At 43.5% G+C, this 13,760-nt stretch overlaps 1 protein-coding gene across 1 annotated transcript; it reads left to right on the top strand.

The window, feature by feature from the left end:
* The first annotated feature begins 7,447 nt into the window (after window positions 1-7,447).
* Window positions 7,448-8,267, top strand: LOC123082097 (putative nuclease HARBI1). Its single transcript, XM_044504513.1, has 2 exons — window positions 7,448-7,656; window positions 7,742-8,267. The coding sequence occupies exons 1-2, from the start codon at window positions 7,530-7,532 to the stop codon at window positions 8,179-8,181; spliced, it is 567 nt and encodes a 188-aa protein (XP_044360448.1). The 5' UTR covers window positions 7,448-7,529; the 3' UTR covers window positions 8,182-8,267.
* The last annotated feature ends 5,493 nt before the right edge of the window (window positions 8,268-13,760 follow it).

Raw genomic sequence — 13,760 nt, 5'->3', positions numbered from 1 at the left:
CCCTCCGATGAAGTGTGACTAGTTTACCTCAGACCTACGGGTCCATAGTTAGTAGCTAGATGACTTCTTCTCTCTTTTTGGATCTCAATACAATGTTCTTCCCCTCTCTTGTGGAGATCTATTCGATGTAATCTTCTTTTTGCGGTGTGTTTGTTGAGACTGATGAATTGTGGGTTTATGATCAAGTCTATCTATGAACAATATTTGAATCTTCTCTGAATTCTTTTATATATGATTGGTTATCTTTGCAAGTCTCTTCAAATTATCAGTTTGGTTTGCCCTATTAGATTGATCTTTCTTGCAATGGCAGAAGTGCTTAGCTTTGGGTTCAATCTTGCGGTGTCCTTTCCCAGTGACAGTAGGGGCAGCAAGGCACATATTGTATTGTTTCCATCGAGGATAGCAAGATGGGGTTTTCATCATATTGCATGAGTTTATCCATCTACATCATGTCATCTTGCTTAAGGCGTTACTCTGTTTTCATTAACTTAATACTCTAGATGCATGCTGGATAGCGGTCGATGAGTGGAGTAATAGTAGTAGATGCAGGCAGGAGTCGGTCTACTTGTCTCGGACGTGATGCCTATATACATGATCATACCTAGATATTCTCATAACTATGTTCAATTCTGTCAATTGCTCAACAGTAATTTGTTCACCCATTGTAGAATACTTATGCTCTCCAGAGAAGCCACTAGTGAAACCTATGGCCCCTGGGACTATCTTCATCATATTAATCTCCCAATACTTAGTTATTTACTTTGCTTTTTACTTTGCTTTTATTTTACTTTGCATCTTTATCACAAAAATACCAAAAATATTATGTTATCATATCTATCAGATCTCACTCTCGTAAGTGGCCGTGTAGGGATTGACAACCCCTTATCGCGTTGGTTGCGAGGATTTATTTGTTTTGTGCAGGTACGAGGGACTGGCGCGTAGCCTCCTACTGGATTGATACCTTGGTTCTCAAAAACCGAGGGAAAACTTACGCTACTTTGCTGCATCATCCCTTCCTCTTCGGGGAAAAACCAACACAGTGCTCAAGAGGTAGCACCGGATCGCTCATTTCGGTGAGACCGAAACGCTACGAAAGGGAAACAGAGAGTTTGCATTGCGAACTCGGTGGGACCGATCGCTCATCTCGGTTGGACCGAAACTTTACGAAGGGAAACAGAGAGTTTGCAATCCCATCTCGGTGAGACCGAGATCACCATCGGTGAGACCAAAGTGACTAGGGTTTCTGGTAGTGGCTATGTCAAATGAACTCGGTGGCGCCGGATAGATCAAATCGGTAGGGCCAAGTTTGACTTCTGGTTTGGGACATATGTGGATATGATAAAGTGGTTGAGGACTTTTGGAGCATATCACTAAGCATTTTGAGTAAGCAAGACATTAAGCAACACCTCATACCCTTTTAATAGTATTGACTTTTCCTATGGACTCAATGTGATCTTGGATCACTAAAATGAAAATGTAGAGTCTTGAGCTTGAGCCAATATGTGTCCTTAGCATTTTGAGGGGCCCACATTCCTAATCCATGCCATGCCAATCATTGAACTTTCTGAAATGATCATCTTGAAATAGCATTAGTTTAATGAGCTATATGTTGTTAGTAATTACCAAAACCACCCGTGGATAGTTGCACTTTCTGTTTTCGAATAAACTTGGCTGAATTCCACATCATGATGGAGAAGGTGGAGAAGGTGTATAAGTTCATGTTTTTGAATAAACTACTTGACCACATGAAAGATGAAAATGAATCTTGTGTCCATGCCATGAATACATAGATGCTCAAGATGTAGTGCTTACGTTGACATAGTTGCTCCACACATCCTCACTATCAACCATAAGCTTATTATGGATCCAATCCCACCCAAAACCACTCGTTGACAACATCTTGCTTACATTGACATAGTGTCTATCAATAGTCTTGCACCTTGATATGACATTCTCCTTTGTGATATCCACATTGCACTTGGCCCGAACATTGTTGACAACTGCAGTGTAAACATGTGGTTTCCACCCATTTTAAGAATGATCCCCTCTATTGTAATGCTCCACAAACACATTCAACATTGCTTCGACCATTTCATCCATCGAGGTTAGGTAGTTTCTACCTCCTTTCTTCTCCACATCCATATCTTCCTGCAAGCAACAATACATGTATGAGACAAATGTAGAATCCCAAGAGAGAGAGGTTCAAAAATAGGCATATGAAATATATGAACATACAAATGAATGAATTCAATGATTGGCTCCCCCGCGTCTCCTTTGGTAATCTTCCCACATTTGATTAGCTAAGGTATCTCGCTTGTTGTTCCACTTAGTTGTTGATTCAACATGTCTAATCATGTTTGGTTCTTATGGATGTTCAATGGCAGCACCATTTATCTAATTATCCACGTCAATTAGCATTATATCATCCATCTCTCTCTGCCTATCTCTTAGAAAGTTATGCAATATGCAACAAGCATTAATGACACCTATCTACGAGATGGTATTATTGGCATGTTAATAAAAAATAAAAAATGGATGCTTGGTTTTGCAAAATACTATGTGATACCTGATTTCGTATGTCAAAAAATGAACTAGTCCTCAAAATAGCCCATCTCATCTTTAGTAGACCAAAAGTTCTCTCTATCACATTCCTAGCTGATGCATGTCGCGGATTATATAACTCTCTTGGAGTTTGTGGGTTATTTCCATTAGCTGCCTATTCTTTTAAATGATACCGGACTGACCGGTATGGAGCAAAAGAATCCCAGATCATTAGTGTGCCCAGCATCTACAAGGTAGTATTTTCCTAATGTTTGCAACAATAACAAGTATTAGATATTATATTTCCATTGAAATATCATAATTTAATTGTTCTATCGTACCAAGACAGAGAATTACCACATGGGACTGTAAAAGTGTCTTGTCGTGACATTGCATCTCGCAACATTCGTGAATCTGATGCAGAACCTTCCCATCCAGCTAAGACATACAAAAACTTCATATTCCGGTCACAAACACCAAGCACATTAGTTGTCATGTCTTGCTTCCTATTTCTGTATCTACCTTGCTTGCGAGTGGAAACACGGACATCAACATGTGTGCCATCTAAAGCTCCTAGTACATCTGGAAACCATTTCCATCTAGCGTCCTCGGGTTGCTCAGCTGAAGGACTAGGTAACTTTATAAACTCGTGAGACAAGGAAATGATAGATCTTAAGATCTCATTGAAATGCCTACTGATTGTCTTGAGTGCCCACCTATACGTTCTTTCAATTAACCAATATTTCATCCCATGGCTTAGCACAAGCAAAAACATTGTGAATGATTCTTCGACCGACACATAAAATGTGTCCCTCAAGCCACATCTTTCACGCAAGATATGCATAGGTCCACAAAGGACCGTTTAGTTAGGCGCAAACTATCATAACAGTGCTTGTTAGAACCTTGATAAATTGATTTAAGCATTTGCTTTCTAATCCTAATCTCTGCCTCATCCTCACTGAAATCATCAGGCTCTCTAATCCTCCCCCGACAATACGTGTGTTGAACTATCGCGACAACCGACACAAAATATCCAGCCGCTACTCTCTTTCTTTTCTTTCTTATCTCATCATCATGCAAGGTGTTGTTGTGCAAGTACGACATCTATATTTAGATATAAAGAAATGACAATTGAGAAAGAACTCAAGCCCAATTACTAGTGATACACAACAACAGAAACAAGAAGAATTTGTGTGATGGGAAAGCTATGGAAGGAAAGACAAGTTAACATGGCCCTAGCAGTCAACAAGCACAATCCAAAAAATAAATATACTTTCTATTGACGGGGAACAAGCACTTTATTAACATAATAATGGTCTACAGTTAGTTGAACCTTTCGCATTGTTGTTCTTGTCCAGGAAACACAAGAAACCTTACTACCTTAGGATCCTGCTTGCTAAGGACAAATTAACCATACAAGCAATTCGGAACCACCCTCACAAATTTGTAACATAAGGATAAGATCATGTAAGCACACAATTATGCAGCCAAGAGGAAGCATGGCGAGATTTCTCCTCTCGTAAGCACATAACACCTTCGACAAGCCATGACAGATCCACTAAACATTGTATAAGCTGAAATCTCGCACTACCTTATTTCTAGAAATAGAAGATAAATTCTTGTAGTACACCTTACTTACATACTCGATCCACCCAAACAGAGAAATGGAAAAGGACGTTCATCATGAGGCCAAGCCATGGATGGAGGTTATACCTTGGAAGGTGCCGCGGGTGGATGACGTTCTTGGTGTGGAGGTCAGGATCCGGGAAGGGATGGACGGATCCGGCAAGGGTTTGATAGGGTGACGTCGTTGGAGTCAGGGAGGAGAGGGGCGACAGCGTTGGCATAGGGGAGGACTTGCCGGAGGAGAGGTTGGTGTTGAGGCGGTGGGGTTTGCTTCAAGGAGGAGAGGGGCGACGGCGTTGGCGTCGAGGCGACGGGGTTGGTGTCGGGGAGGACTTGTCGGAGGAGAGGTTGGCGTCGGGGCGATGACGTTGGTGGCGAGGCGGCGGGGTTAGAGTCGGGGAGGAGAGGGATGGAGGAGGGTGGCGTCCGGTGGATCGATTTGGGAAAAGAGGGGTCTGGGAAGGGATTTGGGTCTAGTTATAGGCCCAGTTCTTTTGACCAGATTGTGGAGAATTTTGGTCTGGAAAATCTGGAGCCAAAAGAACTCGTTTTGACTTCCAAAATCTGGAGAGGATTCTCTAGAATCCTAGTGCAATCCAAAAGCACCCAAAAAGCTTGATTTTCCCAGAATCCTGAGATTCTGGCAAGTCCCACCAGTAAAAACGTTTCAAAATAGAAGAGTACCCCTATCCCATTGCGAAATTACAGCAGGAATGCCCCTGCCCATCCACGCGCTGGAACAGAGGAAGCGAGCGAGCGGCCGCTCGAGCCCTGTTCGCATCGAGGAAAAAAGAAGCCCCCAAACGCAGCGACGGCTAGGGTTGCCGCGCCGCCGCCGGACCAACCTCGCCGGCCAAGCCCTTGCCGCCGCCGCCCGCCTGGCCCTTGCCGCCGCCGGCCAGGTTCCTGCCGCCGCCGCCCGCCTTATCTCCCTCCGTCGCCCCTCTTCCTTCGCTGCTCGTCCTCCCCTTCGTTGTGTCTCCGCCAACATCGACAGCCATCGGAGCTGCACCTCGACGACCGCCGACGACCACCGGTGCTGCACCTCGACGGCAACAAGCAGCCCCACGCGAGGTGCAGACCACACCCACGGTGAGGCATCCTCTTTCCCCATCTCTCTGTTCTTCCTTTTTCTTATGTTATGGATAGCTAGATTGATTTATGTTGCATAGGTAGATGGATTGATGCTTGGATTGATTGCTGATGCTGTTAGATGGATAGATGGTGCTAATTTTTTGCACCCAGATTGTTGATGCTGTTAGATGGATGGATGGATTTGTTAGATAGATGGATGGATGGATTGATTGTTGAATACAGCTCGTTTGCCTATTTACAAAAATGAAGAACTAGAAAGAGATATCCACAAGCATAATTTTCACTAATAATTCTAGTGTTGGGCACTTGGGTATACATTTCTTTATTTTGGTTTGGAGCCGTTCAACAATATGGCAGTATGAATATCATTGTTTTCTAATGTATTGGTATGTGAATTCCTTGTACATGACACTATTTTCTATGATGATGCTAATTTAAGATGGAGAAAGTCAAAGAACCCAAAGCAAATTGGGACAGTGTTGCTCATACAATCTTTATGAATGCGTGCGTAGAGGAGGTTCGAGCAAATAACCGCAACGCTGGTTATTTGTCGGACATAGGACAAGCTAATTTGCATAAAAAGTTCAACGAGCGCTCTGGGAGAAACTATTCGACCCGACAAATCAAAAATAGGTGGGGTGTATGTAGAAGCGAGTACAACACATGGAAGACATTGATCCAGCAAGCATCTGGCTTAGGAAGAGATGAGCATACACACACTATTGCAGCTACAAATGAGTGGTGGGCATTGGAGATAAAGGTATTGTTGTTGTCATGTAATTTCTTAAATAACGAGTCATGTTGCTTCGGTTTTGCTATTAACCTGTGGTGCTATATGATTACAGGCACATCCAGAAGCTGCCAAGTTTCGCTATGCTCCACTAGCGGAGGAGGAAAAAATGTCAGAGGTTTTTGATACTACTTGTGTCACAAATGAGCATGCGAGGGTGCCAACTCCCTCGTATCAAGGTGATCCCTCTCGAATCAGTTTGGAGGATGACTCAGGGTGTGATAGTCATGAAGGCCAAGTTACCCCTGTTCAAAATCGAGCCAAGGGTGGGAAGAAGAGGGCGTGTCCTTATTCGCCAAGTCCAAAGATGGATGACAAGTGGGCAAGTGAGAATGCTAAAAATGAGGCTTTTGTACGCATGGTGGACATCTTTGGTGCAAGAGACAAGAGGGATGCAGAGGAGATTGCAAGGGAGAAGAGGGATGCAGAGGAGAGGGCAAGGGAGAAGAGGGATGAAGAGGAAAGGGCAAGGGAGAGGAGGGATGCAGAGAAGAGAGATGTAGAGGAGAGTGTGGATCCAACAAGAGAAGAGATTAAACAAATGATGGCCATGGTGGAAGCGGATGGTGCAAAACCAGGAAGTGATGAGCATTTCTATGCTAAATTTCTTTTCATGGAAAAGAAATATCGTGATGTTTTCTCCACTTTCACGGCTCATGAATCTGTTGCAAGGCTTGGATGGATAAAGAGGATGTGGGAGCTCAATAATAAGTAGAACATCTATGTTTTAATTGCTTTCTACCAGACTATTTACTTGTAATGTTGTGAGCTAAGCTACTTGCTTTGGAGGTGTACTTTTGTGAACTAAGCTATTTGCTTTGGAGATGTACTGTTATCTGAACTGTGTTGTGTCTAATATTACACTATGTGCATGTTGTTGTGGCAGATGGATAAATCCAGAAAGAAACAAGAAGAAAAGGAATTTGAGGCGGCCATGCTTGCATTTGCTCTGGATGTGGCGTCGTCAAGTGTGACACTGCCGTACGCACCAAGAAAGTTACATCTTGTTACAGGCCTCCAATGGGTAGAAGAGAAGGAGAAAGATGCAAAATCTTTCTATGCTATGTTCAGAATGAGGAGGTCAGTGTTTCATACATTGCATGATCTGTTAGTTCAGAAGTATGGGCTTGAGTCAACTTCCAACATTTCATCCAAAGAAGCATTGGCACAATTTTTATGGACTGTGGGTACATGTCAGACAACTGATAATGTCGCAGATCGGTTTGCACATAGTCGTTCTGTCATTAATAAAAAATTCCACGAGGTTTTGGAGTGTGTAGACCGCATGGCCGGTGATTACATAAGACCAATTGATCCAACTTTCTCTGAACCACACCCAGTACTTAGAAAAACAAAGTTTTGGCCTCACTTTCAACATGCTATTGGAGTCATTGATGGAACACACATTAAGGTGATTGTGCCAAAGGAGTTGGAGCCCCAACACAGGAATAGGAAAGGTTACACAAGTGAAAATGTTATGGCAGTGTGTGATTTTGATATGAGGTTCACGTTTGTTGTTCCCGGATGGCCCGGATCTGTTCATGACACACGTGTATGGAGCGATGCCATAGTTCGTTATGATCACTTTCCACAACCCCCCACAGGTAACATCTCACATGTATCCATATTGTTGTATACAGGATGGTATGTTGTACATTTCTAATTTCTTTTGCTGATGTCGTACTGTAGATAAATATTATCTTGTCGACTCCGGATATCCAAACAGGGTTGGATATCTATCTCCATACAAAGGGCAACGATACCATGTACCAGATTTCCAACAACACCCACCAGTTGGGAGATATGAGACATTCAACCATCGACATTCTTCATTGCGAAATGTCATCGAAAGAACATTTGGTGTTCTCAAGATGAAATGGCGAATTCTTGGAGATGGAGGCATACCTCGGTACAAACCTGAGACCCAAAAGATGATTGTCACTGCATGCATGTGTCTCCACAATTGGATTCGTGATAGCAAGTTACGTGATGAGCATTTTGACAAGTTCGACAATGATGCATATGTGCAACCTCCATTGCCGTTTACAGGTGCCAATGCTCTACCACCAGAAGATGATGGTACCATGAACGTAGTACGTGAGGCGATTGCTGCTAGTCTCGTACCTTGAGATTATCTTTTTTTAGTTCATCCACTTTTGTAATGAACAAATCTTTAAATCCATTCTAAATGTAATATTTAGCACTTTTTATGACATTCGGAAATCACTTTCGTACTCATATTCGACTAGATATTGTTAGAAACAACAAGGTGTTAATAAATTCATCAAACATTTTTTGTCTAAGGGTACTACAGACATTTCAACACACAACTCTTTCCAGAATCTCAACCTACAATCCCAGAAAAGAACTCGGCAACAGATTCTGGGAGAAGCAGATTTTGGGAGAATTTTCCAAAATCTTGATTCTGCAGAATCCTGTGTGAAAAGAACTGGGCCATAGTTGCATTCGCTGGAATTGTGGAATGATTTCCGACGCCCAAATCTGGGACAACCAAACATGTTGGTGTCGGAATTCGCAAATGAATTATACGAATTCCGGCCCAAATGATGGATGCCAAACGACATGTAAGAGTTTAACTGGAAGGACTATAAAGTGGAAAAATTCAGAATTATTGGAGGTAGGAAAATTAGGGTTGTAGTTATAACTTAAGGATGGGATAGAAATGAAAAGAGGATGTTTTGCTCAAAATTTCCAAAAGACAAAGTTGGGTTTTTGCATGAAAGTGATCTCTAGGTACCGTAGGACCTCTCAAACATTTTCTGGAACTAAATAAAAAAAATTATTTGAAATAGATATAGTGCAACAAGAACATTTCAAAGTATGAAAAGGTTATTAAAAGAATTAGTTTGGGCAAGTTTTATTATAAAAAAATAATTACCCACTGAATTTTAAAATTTAAATGAAATGATTAAGAGAAACTTTCAAACACACATTTTTAAAGTTTCTATATGGAAGGAAGGATTTTTGTAAACGGAAAAACAGAAAAGGTTCTGAAATAAATAAAAGACCTAATATAATTTAAAAAAATATTTCTAGCCAAATTTTACTTAATAAAATTATGGTTAAATTTATTGGGTTTTACAAACTCTACCCCCTTAAGGAAATCTCATCCTCAAGATTTGTTAAGGGCGGAAGAACTAAATACATATCACAATAAACAATAATATGCAGAAAGCAAACATAGCAATGCACTTATGACACACACCCTAAAATACAATACAAAGGTTGCGTCATGTAAACTAGCGTTACACAGAGCAACAACCACACTAATGACCGTTTATGGTTCAAAGGTAAGATCTATGGGGTCTTGCGAAAAGGTCCCTGGTGCTGGAGCACATTCTTCTTCTTCTTCCGGAGGAAGTGGAGGAAGTAGGCGAAGAACATGTCCTTCCTGAGTTGGCAAGGATGGTCCGCCAATGGCGATCTGGGCATTCAGGATAGCAAGATAATGGAGATAATCCACTAGTTGCTGGGTTAGATGCTCGTGGGCCATCACATATTGAATGGGATTGGCCAGTGCTGGATCTCTTTCTATACGTTCACAGCGAAACGTAGCCTCTGCTCCAAATGATGCGTGACTCGGGAAGTAGCAGTACTTCCTTTCGCTAGCACAAGATATCAAGAATCAAAGGCAAATAACTTTTTCATAAGCAGCAACCTCAATGGACCATTGGCATGGATCTTCTGATGAAGACAACATATGGAGGGCCTTGGTTCAAATCCTCTGGTGGGATTTGCACAACTGCCCAATATTTCGAGGAATCAGGGGTGATCCTCAATTTGAACAACTCATACCAGGGTGGGTGGCTGGAACCAAGGGTATTGTCAGGGACGAATTGGTCATGAGTTAAGTAATATAAGTAGCTATTTACCCTAAAAAAGAAATACTCGGCCAACAACAGGGACAAATAAATATAATAATTTTATGTGATTCATTATACGTTCTTTCTGCTCGGCCCAAGTCATCGTGGCATGCCCCAGGAAAGCAAATCTGGGCACCGGTCGTAGCTTTCCTGCTGCCGGTTGCAGCAAATTGCAGCCCATCGCCCGTCGAACACACTTTGGATGACTCTGCTTGTAGCAAAAATCAGGCGACGTCGTTGCCGGCCATGCTCGCTGTTGCCTGGCTGCAGCAAAAATGAACGCCAGTAGTACCTTCCTCGATACCAGTTACAGCAAATACGTAGCACCGACGGGATTTTGCTGAGGCGCCGGCGGCAGGGGCGGCCATGGTGGCCATTGTAGCTGCAGGAGAGAGACGGTTGGGGAGGAATACAATGGATGGTCGAGAGCATGTAGATATAAGGGAAGTAAAAGGGAGCTAGTGGGGTTGTATTGTACGAGGGCCAGAGGCGAGGCGTCCGGTCGAACTTTCGGCCGGCTCGCCGATTGGAAACATTTTCCTTTTTTTCTCTCCTGTTTCTATTAGAGACATTGTTAGGGACGAATTGGTCACGGATTAAATAATATAAGTAGCGATTTACTCTAAAAAAAGAAATACTCGGCCGACAGCAGGGATAAATAAATATTCTAATTTTATGTGATTTGCTTGAGGGATAAATAAATAAAGGCCATGCTACGCGTCCGCCGGCGGATGACTAGAAAACATCCGCCGCCTCGCTGGCCATTGGATGGACGTGAGGATGTCCATCCGATCTACCCATCCACAACCACTACCTCCCTTTTGCAATAAGAGCAGTGTTGCAGAACACGTCCCGCAACAGGATGCTTGTTGCAAAATGTCAAGACCGCTATTTAACTTTCTTAAACACGGTGTGTGTTGAAGATTTTTTTTTTTGCAACTGAGGTCTTGTTGCAGATTTTTTTTACAATTGAGATTTGTTGAAAAAAATTTGCCTTCACTTTTTTGCAACATAGCTTATGTTACGGGAGAAAATTCTTCAACATTGATGTTCTTGAAAATTTTGAGAGTCATGAGGAGTCAGGGCACATGTTGTGTAATCTCTTCTTCTCTAATTTATTGAAACAAGACCCTTATTACAAAAATTGCAGCAACATCTTTGCCGCATCTAATTTTCTGCAACAAGACACATGTTGCAAAAATTACAACACATCTCCGGACGCGTCGCGCACTTGTGCAGTCACCGTTCGCTGCCATAATTCTGAAACAACAACAGCGTTGCTGTTGCAAAAAAATTCCTGTAGTATAACCTACAACACATAGCCAGATAAAATGCTACAAACATAACCTACAAACTAGCTTCACAAAGGTAAGTTCTCTCTGAAATTTAGTTACTGTTTCTCTGAAATTACATATATGTTTCTCTGAAATCACATATATGTTTCTCTGAAACTACAAATTGGATAACTGCATGAGCTACATAAGCTTTGAACTAAAAAAAATCAGAAAACCACATCAATCCCGCATCACTAGTTTCCTACAACATATCAAGTATGTACCACTAATTCCCTACAACACATCAAAATCCTGCATCACTAACTTCCAGGTGAAAAAATGCTACAAAAGTTTTGAGCTACAAACATTCGGAAACGGATAGTATCAGCTGCAACACATCAAGGGGATAGCATGAGCTCCAGCGGTGCATCTAAAAGTCAAATCAAAAATTTTGCAACACTAGATCTGCGACATCCAAATGCCTATTGCACATCTACACATCTACACCACCTATATCATCTACATCATCCGCTTCGGTGGCAACGGCGAGAGCGTCTCCCTACGTCGGAGCACCGCTACAATGAGCCGCGTAGCCGCCGCGTAGCAGGGGATAGCCATCATTAGGGCCGGCCAGAAAAAAGGGGGGAGGGGGAGGAGGATCACCCGCGGCCGTACCTGCTTGTGTCGCCGTCGGCCACGGCCGATCCCGAAGCCGTTGCGGTCACCACCACGCTATATGCGCCGCGGTCGCCCCACACCGTGCGCCGCCGCCGCCCCCTGTGCCATCCCAAATCTCACCGCCGTCGCCCTTCGTCCTAGCCACACGAGTCAACTGAGCTGCGGGCGTTATCCAGTTGCACAAATGAGTCCTGAAACAACGGGTAAGTTTCAGAAAACATCCACGCATGAGGCGGAAGCGGGGATGATCTCGTCCGTCTGATCGACTGGCGATCCAACGGACGCGGAGCCGTCGTTATCAGTCGGTTGAAGGTAAGCTTTTTTCAATAAATATACTAATTTTATGTGATTCGCTTTCTTTCCCCTGGACCCAAGTCATCGTGGCATGCCCTAGAAAAACAAAAATCTTAAACCGTCGACGGCAGGGATCGAACCTGCGCGGGCGGTTGCACAAATGAATCCTAAAACAACGGGTAAGTTTGAAAAAACGTCCATGCTTGAGGCGGAAGCGGGGACGATCTCATCCCTTTTTCAATAAATATACTAATTTTATGTGATTCTGCTTGTGTCGCCGTCGACCACGGCCGATCCCGAAGCCGTTGTCGTCACCACCATGATGTATGCGCCGCGGTCGCCCCACACCGTGCGCCGCTGCCGCCCCCTGTGCCATCCCAAATCTCACCGCCGTCGCCCTTCGTCCTAGCCACACGAGTCAACTGAGCTGCGGGTGTTATCTAGTTGCACAAATGAGTCCTGAAACAACGGGTAAGTTTCAGAAAACATCCACGCGTGAGGCGGAAGCGGGAATGATCTCGTCCTTCTGATCGACTGGCGATCCAACGGACGCGAAGCCATCGTTATCAATCGGTTGAAGGTAAGCTTTTTTCAATAAATATACTAATTTTATGTGATTCGCTTTCTTTCTCCTCGACCCAAGTCATCGTGGCATGCCCTAGAAAAACAAAAATCTTAAACCGTCGACGACAGGGATCGAACCTGTGCGAGCAGTTGCACAAATGAATCCTAAAACAACGGGTAAGTTTGAAAAAAACGTTCATGCGTGAGGCGGAAGCGGGGACGATCTCGTCCCCTTTTCAATAAATATACTAATTTTTTGTGATTCTGCTTGTGTCGCCGTCGGCCACGGCCGATCCCGAAGCCGTTGCCGTCACCACCATGTTGTATGCGCCGCGGTCGCCCCACACCGTGCACCGTCATCGCCCTTCGTCCTAGCCACACGAGTCAACTGAGCTGCGGGCGTTATCCAGTTGCACAAATGAGTCTTGAAACAACGGGTAAGTTTCAGAAAACATCCACGCGTGAGGCGGTAGCGGGGATGATCTCGTCCGTCTAATCGACTGGCGATCCAACGGACGCGGAGCCGTCGCTATCAGTTGGTTGAAGGTAAGCTTTTTTCAATAAATATACTAATTTTATGTGATTCGCTTTCTTTCTCCTCGACCTTATCGTGGCATGCCCTAAAAAAACAAAAATCTTAAACCGTCGATGGCAGAGATCGAACCTGCGCAGGTGGTTGCACAAATGAATCCTAAAACAACGGTCATCGTGGCATGCCCCAGATGTGAAAAACAAAATCTTAAACCTTCGTCCTAGCCACACGAGTCAACTGAGCTGCGGGCGTTATCCAGTTGCACAAATGAGTTCTGAAACAACGGGTAAGTTTCAGAAAACATCCACGCGTGAGGCGGTAGAGGGGATGATCTCGTCCGTCTGATCGATTGGCGATCCAACGGACGCGGAGCCGTCGTTATCAGTCGGTTGAAGATAAGCTTTTTCCAATAAATATACTAATTTTATGTGATTCGCTTTCTTTCTCCTCAACCTCCATCGTGGCATGCCTTAGAAAAACAA

This window comes from Triticum aestivum, chromosome 4A (genome assembly GCF_018294505.1).
Source record: "Triticum aestivum cultivar Chinese Spring chromosome 4A, IWGSC CS RefSeq v2.1, whole genome shotgun sequence".
In the NCBI taxonomy this organism is placed as follows: domain Eukaryota; kingdom Viridiplantae; phylum Streptophyta; class Magnoliopsida; order Poales; family Poaceae; genus Triticum; species Triticum aestivum.
Note: the sequence above shows the minus strand (reverse complement) of the source record. Positions and strands in the feature narration are given on the sequence as shown.

Bases quoted from the DNA above. Each gene is read 5' to 3' on its own strand.
- LOC123082097 (XM_044504513.1), top strand. From the start codon at position 7,530: ATGGCAGTGTGTGATTTTGATATGAGGTTCACGTTTGTTGTTCCCGGA. The intron at 7,657-7,741 runs GTAACATCTCAC...GTCGTACTGTAG, and splicing joins CTTTCCACAACCCCCCACAG to ATAAATATTATCTTGTCGAC.